The 15,383-nt window shown below is 39.3% G+C and overlaps 1 protein-coding gene and 1 non-coding gene across 8 annotated transcripts in view; both read right to left on the reverse strand.

Moving 5' to 3' along the window:
- Window positions 1-15,383, reverse strand: part of NSUN6 (NOP2/Sun RNA methyltransferase 6) — a 73,794-nt gene that overhangs the window by 23,724 nt on the left and 34,687 nt on the right. For all 7 annotated transcript variants that reach the window (XM_029953135.1, XM_029953136.1, XM_029953134.1 and 4 more), the window contains exon 8: window positions 10,868-11,012. In XM_029953135.1, the coding sequence (XP_029808995.1) occupies window positions 10,868-11,012 (145 nt within the window). The remainder of the gene's footprint in view (window positions 1-10,867; window positions 11,013-15,383) is intronic.
- On the reverse strand, window positions 10,143-10,337 carry LOC115305885. Its single transcript, XR_003915074.1, has one exon. It is a non-coding gene; the product is annotated as a U2 spliceosomal RNA (small nuclear RNA).

Consider the following 15,383-nt stretch of genomic DNA (forward strand, 5'->3'; position numbering starts at 1 on the left):
AGGGGCCCTGGGTGGCTCAATCAGTTAAGCCTCCAACTCTTGATTTCGGCTCAGGATCATGACCTCACGGTTTGTGAGTCTGAGCCCCACACTGGGCTCTGTGCTGAGAGTGCAGAGTCTGCTTCGGATTCTCTCTCCCCCTCTCACTCTACTCCTCCCCTGCTTTTGCTCTCCCTCTCAAAATAAATTAACTGAAAAAATTTTAAAACAAAACCAAAAATATGCTCCAAAATAACCATGGGTCAAAGAATCAACAGGTAAACCACAAAACGCTTTGGCATGAATAAAAACAAAAACACAAAACATCAAAACTTATGCGAAGCAGTGAGACACAGCTTGATGGGAAAATTATAGCTATAAACACCTACATTTTAAGAAAAGATCTCAAATCAGCAGCCCAGCCTTCCACTCTTAAGACAATAGAAAAAGAAGAGCAAACAAAAAAATGAAAAAGAAAATAATAAAGGTTAGAGCCGAAATTAATGAAACAGAGAATTAAAAAAGAGAGAAAGGATCAGCACACCCAAAAGTTAATTCTTTGAAAGAAGCTACAAAATTGACAAAACATTAGCTAGAAGGACCGAGAGAGAGAGAGAGGAGAAAAGAATCAAAATACTAGTATCAGGAATTAAAAGAGGACATCACTACTGACCTCACAGAAAAAAAAAAATAATTAAAAGGAATATCTTGAACTGTATAATTCAGATGATATGGGCAAATTACCAGTCAAATACTAACTACTGACAATGATTTAAGAAGAGAAAATCTGAATGTAAATCTATAGCAAGAGGCTGAATTAGTGATTTTTTAAATTTTCACAAAGAAAAGCCTAGGCTCCAGTGTCTTCACTGATGAATCTCCCAAACATTTTAAAAAGTTTTAATAATACTCCCTAATAAATTCTTTCCAAAACACAAGAAGAAAAAGGAATGCTTCCCAACTCATTCTATGAGGCCAGAATTACCCTAATACCAAAACCTGACAAAGCACAGGAAAGATAATTACAGACCAGTATCTCTGACGAATACAGATACAAACACTCCAGCAATACGTGAAAAAGATTATACACGTGGGATTTATTCCAGGAATCCAAGGTTGGTGCAGCATCTGAAACTTAAATAAAGGTCAAACACCCTAAGATCATCTCAAGAGACACAGAAGAGCATTGGACAAAATCCAACACTATTTCATGATTAAAAACACCCAGAAAACCAGGAAAAACAGGAAAATTCCTCAGCCTGATAGAGTTTATCTACAAAAAACTACAGCTGTTTTTAAGGCACTTGGAAGACTGATCAGCAACAAGACTGGATGCCGTCTGTCACCACGTCCATTTAACATTGTACTAGAGGTTCCAGCAAAGCCAATGAGGCAAGAAAATGAAACAAAAGGCACCCAAATTGGAAAGGAAGAAGTAGACGTATCTTTATTTATAGGTGAACGAAGCTGGAAGATGCCCCACTTTCTGATTTCAAATTTACTCAAAAGCTACAGTAATCAAGACAATCCTTACTAGCTACTGGGAGAAATACCCATCAATGGACGAGAACTCAGAGTCCAGAAATAAGCCATTGCTTTACGGTCAGCAAGGGTACCCAGGCAATTCAACAAAGCAGAATAGTCTCTTACTTTTTATTTTTTAATGTTTGCTTATTTTTGAGAGAGAGACAGCACAAGCTGGGGAGGGGTAGAAGAGATAGAGGATGTAAAACAGGTTCGTCTCCTCCATGCTGTCAGCGCAGAGCCTGATGTGGGGCTTGAACTCACAAACCGTGAAATCCCACCTTGAACCAAAGTCTATGCTTAACCTACTGAGCTACCCGGGTGCCCGCAAAACAGTCTTTTAATGAAAGGTGCTGGAGCAAGTGAATATCCACATGAAAAAGAATGAAGCTGGATTCCTTCAGCATACCGTACACAAAAAATCAATTACAAATGGATTCTAGATCTAGATGTAAGGACTAAAACTAAAAATTCTTATAAGACCTCAAAAACACAAATAGCAAAAGAAAAAATAGGTAAACTGGACATCAAACTAAACACGTTTGAGCTTCAGAGGACATCACTGAGAAAGTGAATGGATGATGCAAATGGGTTTTCTTTTAAATTTTTGAGTTATGAGAGTTCTTTTTTATATTCTAGATACAAGGCCTTTATTAGACTATGATTTGCAAATATTTTCTCCCATTCTCTTTCATTTTTCAAGTCCATATTTATTCCATGTCCAGCTAATAATTTTTGTGCATATAAATTTATGCAGTAGGAATAAAAATGATTTAAAACGGTGAAAAAATTATATTTTCCAAAGATGGCTATGCCAATCAATACTTTCCATTCCACATGCCCTTCAATTTGACATTGACTCTTATCCTAAAGAGGTGGGGTCTAGGGATGCCTGGGTGGCTCAGTCTGTTAAGCATCTGACTTCGGGTCAGGTCATGATCTCATGGTTCGTGGGTTCAAGCCCTGCATCGAACTCCATGCTGACAGCTCAGAGCCTGGAGCCTGCTTCGGATTCTGTGTCTCCCTCCCTCCCTCCCTCCCTCCCTCCCTCTCTCTCTCTGCCCCTCCCATGATCATGTTGTCTCTGTCTCTCAAAAATAATATATGTTAAAAAAAAAAAAAGGAGTGGGGTCTAATGCTCGTTCTCTTTTATTCTGGACCACAGCAGAACTGATGCTACATGACTTTGGGACTCAGTCATAAAACACCGATCTAGCTGCTGCCTGGGGCTCGTCAGACACTCGTTCTCAGAACCCAAGTAACACCGTCTGAGAAAGCCCAGTACACACGGTAGAGGCCACGTGTGGGTCCCATCTGAGAGCCACCGCCAACCTCCAGGCATGCATGTGATAGATGAAGCTTTAGGGATGAGCCTTCCCTCAGGCGCCATGTGACAGCCATCTGCATCAGATACTGAAAGTGAGAACCACTCAGAATTCCCAGTCGTTCCCTAAAACAGTGAGAAATAATAATAAAAGTAGTGTTTCAAGTGACTAAGTGATGAAATAATTTGTTACAACAGCAGTTCATACCCGGAACTGTTTAAAAATCAAAACTACCCTGCACCTTGACTTTAGTGCTTGGTTATGCAGTCACTGAATCAACTTCTTGGCACCTTATATACACCTCACTTATCCACTCAGAGGACTTCAAACTCTCTCAAGTTAAACAGAAAAGGGATATTGGGTTAACTAAAAGGAATTTAGAAAACATGAGGGGTTTAAATGGCAGAGTAGGAGGATCTTGAGCTCACCCTGTCCCACAGACACACTAAGCGACCGTAGCTACTCCGACTGAAAATCTGAAGACTGGGAGAAAAGATCTTCCACAGCTGGTCACAGAGAGAAGGCCACACCAAAACGGGTGAGAGAGGTGGAGACAAGGTCAAAAACCGAACTCCTCAGGTGAAAAACCACAAAAGGAAGGGACATCACAGACATGGAAGGTGAGTGGATCAGAAGCCCACAGCAGGCAACCCCAGTCCTGGGCACTTACTGGGAAGATGGTCTTCATGATATCTGGCTTTGAAAATGGGAGCTCCGACCATCAGGTTTTACCAGTTGATTTTTCTACAGAAACTCTGCAGCCCAGGAGGGTGTGGCATGATGCATTCAAAGTGCTGAAAGGAAAAACCTTAACCAAAAGTACTCTACCCAGCAAGGTTATGTTGAAGCAGAAATGAAGGAGAGACAAACAGTTTCCTGGACAAACAAAAGTTAAAGGAGTTTATTGCCACTAAACCAGCCTTATAAGGACTGTTAAAAGGAATTCCTTAAGAGGTAAAAAAAAGCCGGTAACTAGAAGAAAATTCTAAATGGTAAAAACTTCACTGGTAAAAGCAAACACAGAGTGACCATAGTAAATTAATCACTTATAAAGCTAGTATGGAGGCTAAAACATTAAGGTTGTGAAATCACATATATCTACAAAAATCAGTCAAGGAATACACAAAATAAAAAGATGTAAATACGATATCATATACATAAAATGAAAGGGGAGTAAAAATTTGTGCTTTTATAATGTGTTCGAGGGATGTCTGGGTGGCTCAGCTGGTTGAGTGTCTGACTCTTGATTTCAGCTCAGGTCATGATCCCTGGGGTGGTGGGACTGAGCCCCACACCCAGCTTCACACTAAGCATGGAACCTGATTGGGATTATCTCTCTCTCTCTCTGCCAACCTCCCCAGCTCATGCCCTTTCTCTCTTAAAAAAAAAATGTGTTTGAACTTAAGTGACCACCCACTTAACACAGACTGCTATACAAAGGTGGATGTTCTAAGTGAATGCCATGGTAACCACAAATAAGACCTATAATACACAAAAAATAAGGAGAAAAGAACCCAAGCATAACACTAAAGAAAACCACCAAACGACAAAGGAAGAGAGCAAGGAAAAAAGAAAAGAACAGAGAAGAACTACAGAAATAACCAGAACGCAATTAACAAAATGGCAATAAGTATGTATCTATCAATAGTTGCTTTTAAGGTTAAATAAATGCTCCATTCAAAAGACAAGTGACTGAATAAAAACCAAGACCCATCTCTATGCTGTCTACAAAAGACTCGCTTGAAACCTAAAGATACATAGAGCCTGAAAATGAAGGGATAGAAAAAGATATTCCATGTAAATAGAAGCAAAAAACTACAAAGCCAGACAGAAACACCCATGTCAAACAAAATAAAGATTTAAAACAAAGATTCTAATAAGAGATAAATAAGGGTATTACATAATGATAAAGGGATCAAGTCAACAAAAGGACATAACAATTATAAATATCTATCCACCCAACATAGAAGCGCCTAAATACATAAATCAAATATTAACAGACATAAATGTCAATACAAAAATGTAAAAATATACAGTAATAGTATTGGACTTTAACACCCCAATTATATCAAATGGTAGATCATCCAGACAGAAAATCAACAGGGAATAGTAGCTTTGAAATACACATTAGACCAAATGGGGCTAACAGATACAGAAAATTCCATCCAAAATGGGCAAAACACACATTCTTTTCTAATGCACATGGCATATTTTCCAAAACAGATCACATGTCAGACCATAAAACAAGTCTCATAAAGTTTAAAAACACTGAAATCATATCAAGCATCTTTTCAACTGCATCAATATGAAACTAGAAAACAATTATTTAAAAAAACAAAAAAGAAAAAACACAAATGCATGATGGCTAAACAACATGCTATGAAACAGTCAATGGGCCAATAATGAAATCAAAAGGAAATAAAAAAAATTTCTGGAGACAAATAAAAATAAAAACACAACAGTCCAAAATTTGTGAGCATACCAAAAACAGTTCTAATAGAAAAGTTTGCAGTGATACAGTCTACCTCAAGAAACAAAATTCTCACACAATCTGACCTTATAACTAAAGAAACAAGGAAAAAGAACAATGTTCAAAGTTAGTAGAAGGAACTAAATAAACAGATTATAGCAGAAATAAATTGAGACCAAAAAGAAAACAATGGTAAAGATCAATGACATCAAGGGTAGGTTTCTGAAAGAATAAACAAAATTAATAAATCTTTATACAGATTCATCAAGAGAAAGCTCTAATAAAATCAGAAATGAAAGAGCAAAAATAACGAACACCACAGAAATAAAAAGGATTCTAAGAGAACACTAAAAAAATTACATGCCAACTAGACAACCTAAAAGAAATACATCAATTCCTAGAAACATACAATCTCCCAAAACTTAGTAAGAAATAGAAAATTAGAACAGACCAGTTGCTAATAATGAAATTCAATCAGTAATCAAAAAAATGCCCAATAGACCCAAGTCCAGGGCCAGCTGGCTTCAAAGGTGAATTCTACCTAACATTTAAAGAAGAGTTAATACCTATTCTCAAACTATTTCGAAAAATAAAACAGGAGAAAAATTTCCAAAGTCATTCTAGGAAGCCATCATTAGCCTGATACCAAAAGTAGACAATGACACTACAGAAAAAGAAAACTGCAGGCCAATACTCCTGACAAAGACAGATGCAAGAATCCTCAACACAATATTAGCTAACCAAATTCAACAATACATGAATAGGATCATTGACCACTATCAAGTGGAATTTATCCCATGCATGCAAGGATGGTTCAATATTCACATACCAATGTGATATATCACATTAACAAGAGAAAGGATGAAAACCAGAGGATTGGGCCCCTGGGTAGCTCAGTTGGTTAAGTGTCCAACTCTTGATTTAACTCAGGTCATGATCTCATGGTTCGTGAGTTAGAGCCTCGTATTGGGCTCTATGCTGACTGTGCAGAGCCTGCTTGGAATTCTCTTTCTCTCCTTCTCTCTCTGCTCCTTCCCGATTCACATGCACACTCTCTTTTCTCTAAATAAATAAATAAACTTAAAAAAAAAAAAGGAAACCACAGGATCATCTCAACAAATGCAAAAAAAAGTATGTGACAAAATTTAACATCTCTTCATGATAAAAACTCTCAATGAAGTGGATTTAGAAAAAACATACCTCAATATAATAAAGGCTGTATATGAAGCACCCAGAGCCAGTATCATAATTCCTTGCAAAAAACTGAAAGCTTTTTCTCTAAGATCAGGAACAAGACAAGGATGTCCACTCTCACCACTTTTATTCAACAGAGTACTAGAAGTCCTAGCCACAGCAGTCAGACAAGAAATAAAATGGATCCAAATTGGTCAGGAGGAAATAAAACTGTTCTCTTTGCAGATGTCATGATACTATATATAGAAAACCCCAGAAATCATTTTAAAAAAACCTATTAGAATAAATGAATTCAGTAAAGTTACATAATGCAAAATTAGTATAGAGAAATCTATTGTGTTTCTATATGGAGAAGAGAAATTAATAAAACAATCCCACTTACAACTGCACCGAAAAGAATACAATACCTAGGAATAAATTTAACTAAGGAGGGGAAGACCAGTACTCTGATAATTGTAAGACGTTGAGGAAAGAAACTGAAGACAATACAAACATATAGGAAGACTGCCATACTCATGGATGGGAAGAATACAATTCCCATATTACCCAAAGCAATTTACAGATTTAGGGCATCCCTACCAAAATAACAACAGCCCTCTTCACAGAACTAGTACAAAAATACTAAAATTTGTATGAAACCACAAAAGACCCCAAATACCAAAGCAATCTTGAAAAAGAACAAAGCTGGAAGTATCACAATTCCAGATTTCAAAATATACTACAAAGCTATTAACTCAAAGAATATGGTACTGGCACAGAAAAGGACCAGTGGAAAAGGACACAGTGCTTAGAAATAAAACCATGCTTTTATGTTCACTTAATGAAAAAGGAGGCAAGAGTATACAATGGAAAATGGAGGGAAAATGGTTTCTTTAATAAATGGTGCTGGGAAAACTGGACAGTTACATGCCAAAGAATAAAACTGGAACACTTTCTCATACCATAAACAAAAGTAAATTCAAAATGGACTAATGACCTAAATATGAGATCTGAACCCATAAAATTCCTGAAAGAAAGCATAGGCAGTAATCTCTTTGCATCAGCCTTAGCAATATATTTATGGATGCATCTCCTCAGTAAAGGGAAACAAAAGCAAAAATAAACTATTAGAACTGAACCAAAATAAAAAGCTTATGCACAGTGAAGGAAACCATCAACAAAATGAATATGCAAACCAACTGAATGTAAGATTTTGCAAATGATATATATCTGTATACTGTTAATAACCAAAATATATACAGAACTTCTACAATTCAGCACCAACCCCCCCCTAAAGAATCCAGTTAAAAAATGGGCGGAGGGCCTAAAGACATTCTTCCAAAGATGACATACAGATGGCCAGCAGACACATGAAAAGACGGTCAACATCACTAATCATCAGGGAAATGCTAAATAAAACCAACATAAGCTCTCACCTCACACACCAGTGAGAATGGCTAATATCAAAGACAAGAAATAATATAAGGATGTGAAGAAAAGAGAAACCTTGTGCACTGCTGGTGGGAATGTAAATTGGTACAACAACTATGGAAAACAGTATGGATATTCCTCAAAAAGTTAAAAGTTGAAATACCATACAACCCAGTAATTCTGGTACTGGATAATTACTTAAGAAAATGAAAACATGAATTCAAAAAGTTACATGCACCCCTACATTTATTGCAGCATTACTTACAGCATCCGATATATGGAAGCAACCCCAAGTGTCTACTGATAGATGAATAAAGAAGATGTGGTGTGTACACACACACACACACACACACACACACACACACACACACAGAATATTAGTCAGCCACACAAATGAATAGCGTCTTGCCACTCACAACAACATGGGTGGATCTAGAGGGTACGATGCTAAGTAAAACAAGACAGAGAAAGACAAATACCATAGGATTTCACTTATGTGTGGACTGTAAATGTCAAAACAATAAACAAGCAGAAATAAACTGAAATACAAGGGACAAACAGGTGGTTGCCAGCAGGGAGGTGGGTGAGTTGATGGGCAAAATAAGTGAAGGAAATTAAGAGGTACAAACTTCTGGCTATAAAATGAATAAGTCACAGAAATAAAAGAAAGAAAAAAACAGTGTAGGGAATACAGTCAATAACGTAGGAACATTTTATGGTGACAGAGGGTGACTTGTGTCGAACACAGAATAATGTACAGAATTGTAGAATTGTTATGTTGTATACTTGAAACTAATAACACTATGTCAACTATACTAAAATAATATAAGTTTCAAAAATCTCATGACTAATGTATACAGTCACCATCACCACGTTTAGTAATACCAAGCCTGGGTCAGACTTCAATGCCCATTATCCTCTTTTCCTACAGTCACGGTTTGTACTGGGCACACGGCTACACAGCTAAAGACTACATTTTCCAGTCCCCACTTGGCAGCTAAATTGATCATCAAATGAGTAATCTGTCCAGCTTTAGTATGCATTACTAAGAATTCTGATTTCCTTTCCCTTCCTCTTGAAAGAACCAGAACATTTATCTTGGACCAGAGATAAAACTACCAGGACTAAATGACCACTTCTGCTCAGTGAGACCAAAAGAAACAACAAAACCAAAGAAACAAAATGTTTTTATATTTTCTAAGCCACTGAATTTTGGGTCTCTCTGATACAACCTATGAGCCTATATGCTAATATAAATCCCCTGGCTAACTCTTTTGGACTAACAGTCAACTGACCATGAAATGCTGTTCTCGTGTAATCTGGCAATTAAATCTGACCTACAACCACCTCCGTAAGAAGAGCTTGTTCCTCAGAACAATCCCTATTTTTCTAGGAAGACTTCCATGTGTTACATGTTTATTCCCATGTGGTTATTACACATTAGGCAGGTGTCACAAAATAACTCCTCACTTTCCAGGAATCTCAAAGATATGGTGATGTTCACATTACTACTGATGCATTTTCCACCAGATGTCTATTGCCTGACATTCTAGGTTTAATAACCCAAATCAAACTACCATCCAGTATCTGTGATGAAACGAGTCTTGATGGGAAAAGAAAGAGCTAAAGATGACAGCCTAGGATCATTAGTTAATAAGGTGATGTGGATGAATGAAAACTCAATGACCGAATATTCCAAGCCAGTTAATATGTCTCCCAATAGCACTGGAGACTGACCAATAAGATGGCTACCCCTACACCTCGATTGTTCTTATACTAATCTCAACCTATTACACTTACAAGTATGATCACTTTATTCAATGATATGTAAAAATTCTTCACCTACCAGTGATTTCAGTAAAGTAACAGTAGTGGACTATATTGAGCTACTGTCTCCTAGTCATTCTTATGAACAACAGCTTATATATGGGAAAGTTAGATGGTCTGTAAAGGTGGGGAATCAAAACCATGGCCTAGGTCCTGTGAAAGTCAACTTTAAGGGCACCTGGGTAGCTCAGTCAGCAGCTCAGATCATGATCTCATGATTCCATGAGATCAAGTCGCACACTGGGCTCTGCGCTAACAGTGCAGAGCCTGCTTAGGATTTTCTCTCTGCCTCTCTCTCTGCCTCTTCCCAGCTCACGTGCTCTCTCAAAATAAATAAATGAACATTAAAAATAAAATAAAAGTCACTTTTAACCAAGTAGCACTTTTCACCCTGGACAATTTTCATTCCCTCAAAAAGGTGCACCGTTCCTGGGAATACTACAAACACAGGTCGATGCACGGAGCAGATGGCGCAAGCTCCTATCCCATCTCCTGGTGCCAAAAATCCTTGTAATATGTTTTCTTCAGAGAGAGGACATATCTATCAGACATTAAACTCATGATAGCAGATACTACACTTGATTGTAGCCAAAAGGCTGAGAAGTGATTAATCAAGTAGCCTCTTTAATTGATAAACATTTTGGGAACACTAGTGCCAATTCATTCATTAGAATATGCAAGTTTCTGGAGTAATTCATGAAATAAAATCTAAACAAAGAAACAGAACAATCAAGTGACTTAATAAATGCAATATTTTATTCTAAAACAAGATATGTGGCAGTTTTCCCTCCCTAGCTCCACAGCCCCATCTCTCAAGAAAAATGAATAAAATAGAATAGCTAAAGAATCATAAAATTAAAAGGCTAATAAGCTTTCTGAGATTTAACATAAAATTAAGATAAATGCAGTCAGACCAAAGGGTTTGACCAAGTCTTGGGGATTTGATTCTACATTGTTAAAATCTGACATTTAGAGATGAGATGAAAAATTAAATGATATCTATTATGGCAAAATAGCTTAGATCCATGCCAGTTTCGAGGTCTTGTGGATATTTTAGGGCAAGAACAATGTTAGCAAAACTTATTTGTTTCCAAAAGCCAATATTCATAAGTCTATATAATGATAAAATTTAACTCACCATCAGCATCCTTAACCATATCGAGTTTAAGAGCCTTTGTTCCATCAAAGCAAAATGCCTTGATGGAATTCAGCCCTAACAATAAAGCATTCTGTTTTATCTTTTCTACTTTGTTGGCTATTTTATCCAGTGCTATTACTTCTCCCTAAAAAAGAAACAAAAACACACATAAAAATAAGGTAGATACCCAAAGCATTCATGAAAACTATTAATACTAAGGAAAACAGATGAAAAATGATGGTCTTTCCTACTTTTCTCTCACCCCTAGTTTTAAAGTTGAAGTCCTGGGGCGCCTAGGTGGCTCACTGGGATAAGCATCTAACTGTTGATTTCAGCTCAGGTCATGGTCTCACAGTCATGAGATCGAGCCCTGAATCCTCTTCCACTGGATAGAGAGCCTGCTTGGGATTCCTCTCTCTCCCTCTCTCTCTACCCATACCCCACTTGTTTGCTCTCAAAGTTGTTGTTTTTAAAGTCAATAAGAACGATACTGCACTTATACAAATGCCTTGTGACATTCACATGGTTTTTAGAATATGGTATGAAATGATATTGCAGAGACGGTGAGAAACTCTTCATGTCTTTTCTTGCTTTCTTTTGCTTTTATACACACCATCTTGTATGACATGCACATCAGATGCATAGACAAGAGTGCTGAAAACTTACTGATGATGTTCCTAAATGTGATACCATGTTCAGTGGTAGTCACAGTTCCTATTAATATTCTGACCAAAAGGAGAAGCACTTCAAGAGAGCTGAACTGGAAAAGTAAGCAACAACAACCAGATTAAGTTTCAAAGGTATTACTGTGTAGATGGCTGAAGGCTACTTTTACAAAAGTACAAGACTGGAGGCTATACTCACATAAAATCTGCTTATCAAAATAAATAACAACAGATCACGAACAGCCACAAAATCTAGAATTCATGCAAGCTCAAATTATTTCTATTCAAAGCTGCTGATTTCCGCTGGTGGCCCACTATGGGGGAACTGCCTAACTCCAACTCAAGTCTTCACATATCCCCCATCCTTTGGCATCCGCCTTGCAGTCCAGTGCCTTCCCTACTTGAGCAGAGCCACAGGATTTGCACCAGCCAACGGGAAGATGGTACAACTGGTGCAAACAGAGATGTGGAAAGGACCTGGCTTTGCTCTCTGTCTGACCCTCTGCTGGGCTAGTCCCCTGACAGCCCCAGGAGGAAGAGAAGAGAACAGGAACTAGTGGTGGGGAACTCTAGCGGTCTCTGCTGAGGTCACTTTAGGTCAGCCGACACCAGCCAAACCCAAGTGAATGAGTCCCCCGAGATCATGAGAACCCCTAACTGACCTGCAGCTGATCAGCTGCACAAGCAAGGCTTCCAGGGATCAACTGCACCCCAGACTCCTGAGCTGAGTAAATGTTTAGCTGCAGGCTGCTAAGATTTTTGTGGTCATTTTTATGCAACACTAGAAAGCGGAACAACATAACACAGACACACTTAAAATACCCAGATTCTCTTTGAAATGACTTCTTATTAGAGCATAAAATATCTGTGGATAAATACTTCTAAGTGAACACAATAACTATCATACACCATAAATTAAGGGGGGATTATGGTCACTTCTTCAAGGCATATCATAATCTTTACAATTAAGATTCCAAGTAAACTAAAAAATGATCTGCATCACACATCACAACTCCATAAAATGGATCTTGTTCTGCATTTTATGCACTGGTGGTATTTAATGAATTTTTCCCTAAAGTTTTTACTGTTACCACCTTAAATTCTTTTTGGACAAACAAGAATATAAGTAAACAGGCAAGTATATCTCCTCTATGAACCCAGAGGTTTAAACCACAAATATCTTTTTCTTCCTTGGTTACTTTAAGGCCACTCACTGAGGTTACATTAGTGCTACACCAAGTTGTGTGTGTGTGTGTGTGTGTGTGTGTGTATAGGTACCTGAATGCAGAATGCATACACATAGACACACAGTACATACATACAGTGTATGTAAATACACACACATACGATGCAGAGACAGGTTTTAACCCTTTGATGTATTTATTGAAAACATAAATTTATACATGTTTTATCCCTCTGCTTGTGACATAGTGAATATTTCAGAAGTTATACTAGTATTATTTACTAACATGCAAGTAATGTGATTTTCATCAGAAGTCTTTGGATAAAATGATTTGCACTAATAATGAAAGGGGAAAGTTACAACTTCACCTTGATACATTAAATGTTCCTACTGTTTTCTGTGCAAGATTGCTTGTAAATCGCTTAAGCATCCTAAAAATCATCAAATACAGACCAAAAATGATCGCCTGGCAGAGTCAACACCTGGCACTTTGGGGAGTGGGCAAATATTACCTCCATCAGGTCAATCAGCCGGAGCAGAAGGGCTTTGTTAGCCTTACAGAAGTGTGTTTCTATGCCAGAAAGACTTACACCTCAGGTGGGTACGTTTTTCTTATTTATAAATTAGTACCATGACTAAAACTGTTGAGACTCCTAGGTGCCTAAGAAATGCTCCTGCTGAAGAAACTAATTTAGAAAATTAAGCTAATTTAGAAAATTAAGCACAGACCCACCGGCTCAGTCTTACCGTCCTGGCTGTGCTCTCTACCCAGCTTCGATTCCCTGTTACATCAAATCACTCTCTTCTACACACACTTTTGTGTCTTAGACATAAGCACGGCAAAAATGCTGCTGTGGTTGAACCCAATTCTTCACCAACTTCCTGTCTGCCCCTAGGCAGCTTAAAAATAAAAAGTCCATCATTATCCCAACTAATCCTGCCTTAAATTCATGACCTTTGTGTTCATGGAGCCCACAGTACAACCTGGAATTCCTAGGACATATCCATAGAACATCCTCACTTCCGTTTTCCTGGATTGGTATTTCCTCCCTCCTAGCTCTTACCACCTCCTTCCCCATCCCCATTTTCACCCGATGACCTTGCGTCCTATTTCACCGAGGAAAGTAAAACAATCAGAAGAGACCGTCCAGTCTCTTACCACACTGAGCAGCCCACCAACGTCTGCACCTATGTGCTCAGCCTCCCTTCCCACTTCCGTGGACAAACTGTCTCATGCTACCAACAAAAGCCACTTGTGCATCAAATCCTAGCCCATGCCACCTCCTCAAAGATGCTGTCCAGCAATTTTCCCTGCTTCCACGGGTGTTACTTCTTTCCCCTTTTATGGCATTTCTCATTAGCATATAATCATTATCGTTTCTCTCATCCCCAAATAAGTATTCCCTGAGTTCATCTCCTACTACTGCCCCGTTTCCCTGAATTCCTGTACAAGTAACTACCCCCCTGCCCAGGACCAATGGAGGGCTGCTGAGTCCTTCTCATTCTCAACCCAAGCGAGCATTTCCACTCACCAGAACTGCTCATGAGAAGCTCGCCCATCACCTACGTGGTGCTAAGTCCGCTGGGACCTCTCAGTCCTTTTACGAGGCCAGCAGCATCTGACCCGGCTGCTCTCTCCCCTCTCAGTCCTCTGCCTCACCTAGTTTCAGGGCAGCTCACTCCTCTGGTTTCCCTCTGGCACTGCTGGCCACTCCTCCCCTTCCCCCAACCTCTGAATGTCACATGGTACCAGGGCGGCTCCGTCTTCTGGTCTTCTGGCCTCTTCTGCTCTCTATTGCTACCATCACCAGTTTTACGGCTTTACGTGTTATCTATATGCTGACGACTTCCAAATTTCTATTTTGTGTATATTTACATTTCCAACCCAAGGTTTTATTTCCAGTCAAGACCTCTCTCCTGAACTCCAGGCTCAAATACCCAACTGCCTGCTCAACGTCACCCCCTGGAATCTGACAGACACTGCATTTCTGATTACCTCTAAAACTCAGTTTCCGACTTTTCCCTTCAAAACTTGCTCCTCCCAGTCACGCCTACCTAGCTCTCTCTCTACTTCCTCAGGCCCAAATCCGGAGGAGTCACCCTTGATTATTTTCTCATTTCCACAACCCACATCCAGTGCGTCTGCAACTCCTTATAACCCCACCCTAAAAACCACTCCAGAACTTATGGCCTCCATGACACTTCCCTGAATTACGGTCTCCTAACTGGTCACCCATGCCCTCTTACAGCTTCTTTTCGGTGCAGTGGCCAAAATGAGACTTCAAATAGTAAGGAGGCTTATGCCACTCTTCTGTTCAAAACCTCCAACGACTTCCCATCACTCGAGTGCAGCTGAAGTCCTGTCAGGCCCCGCAAGCTGCTCTACCCAAACGTCCTTCCCTGGGCCCTAGCCTGACCGCTCTTCCCCTTCCCATCTTCCTCAGCAAACTGCAGAGGCTCCTCCAACAAGGCAGGTGCCCTCTGGCCTCGGCGCACTTGCACCTGTTCTTCCTCTCACTAAAACACACGTCCCGCAGACCTACAAATTGCTCGTCACCTCCCAGCCGTCCCCAGTGTGGCTCTCCCTCACCACCTCCTTCAAACCGCGCCCTCAGCCTCCCTCCCCTCAAGAGCCCCAGTCCCCCTCACCTTCCTTCATTTTTCACCA

The sequence above is a fragment of the Suricata suricatta genome, chromosome 10 (assembly GCF_006229205.1).
Source record: "Suricata suricatta isolate VVHF042 chromosome 10, meerkat_22Aug2017_6uvM2_HiC, whole genome shotgun sequence".
Lineage (NCBI taxonomy): Eukaryota > Metazoa > Chordata > Mammalia > Carnivora > Herpestidae > Suricata > Suricata suricatta.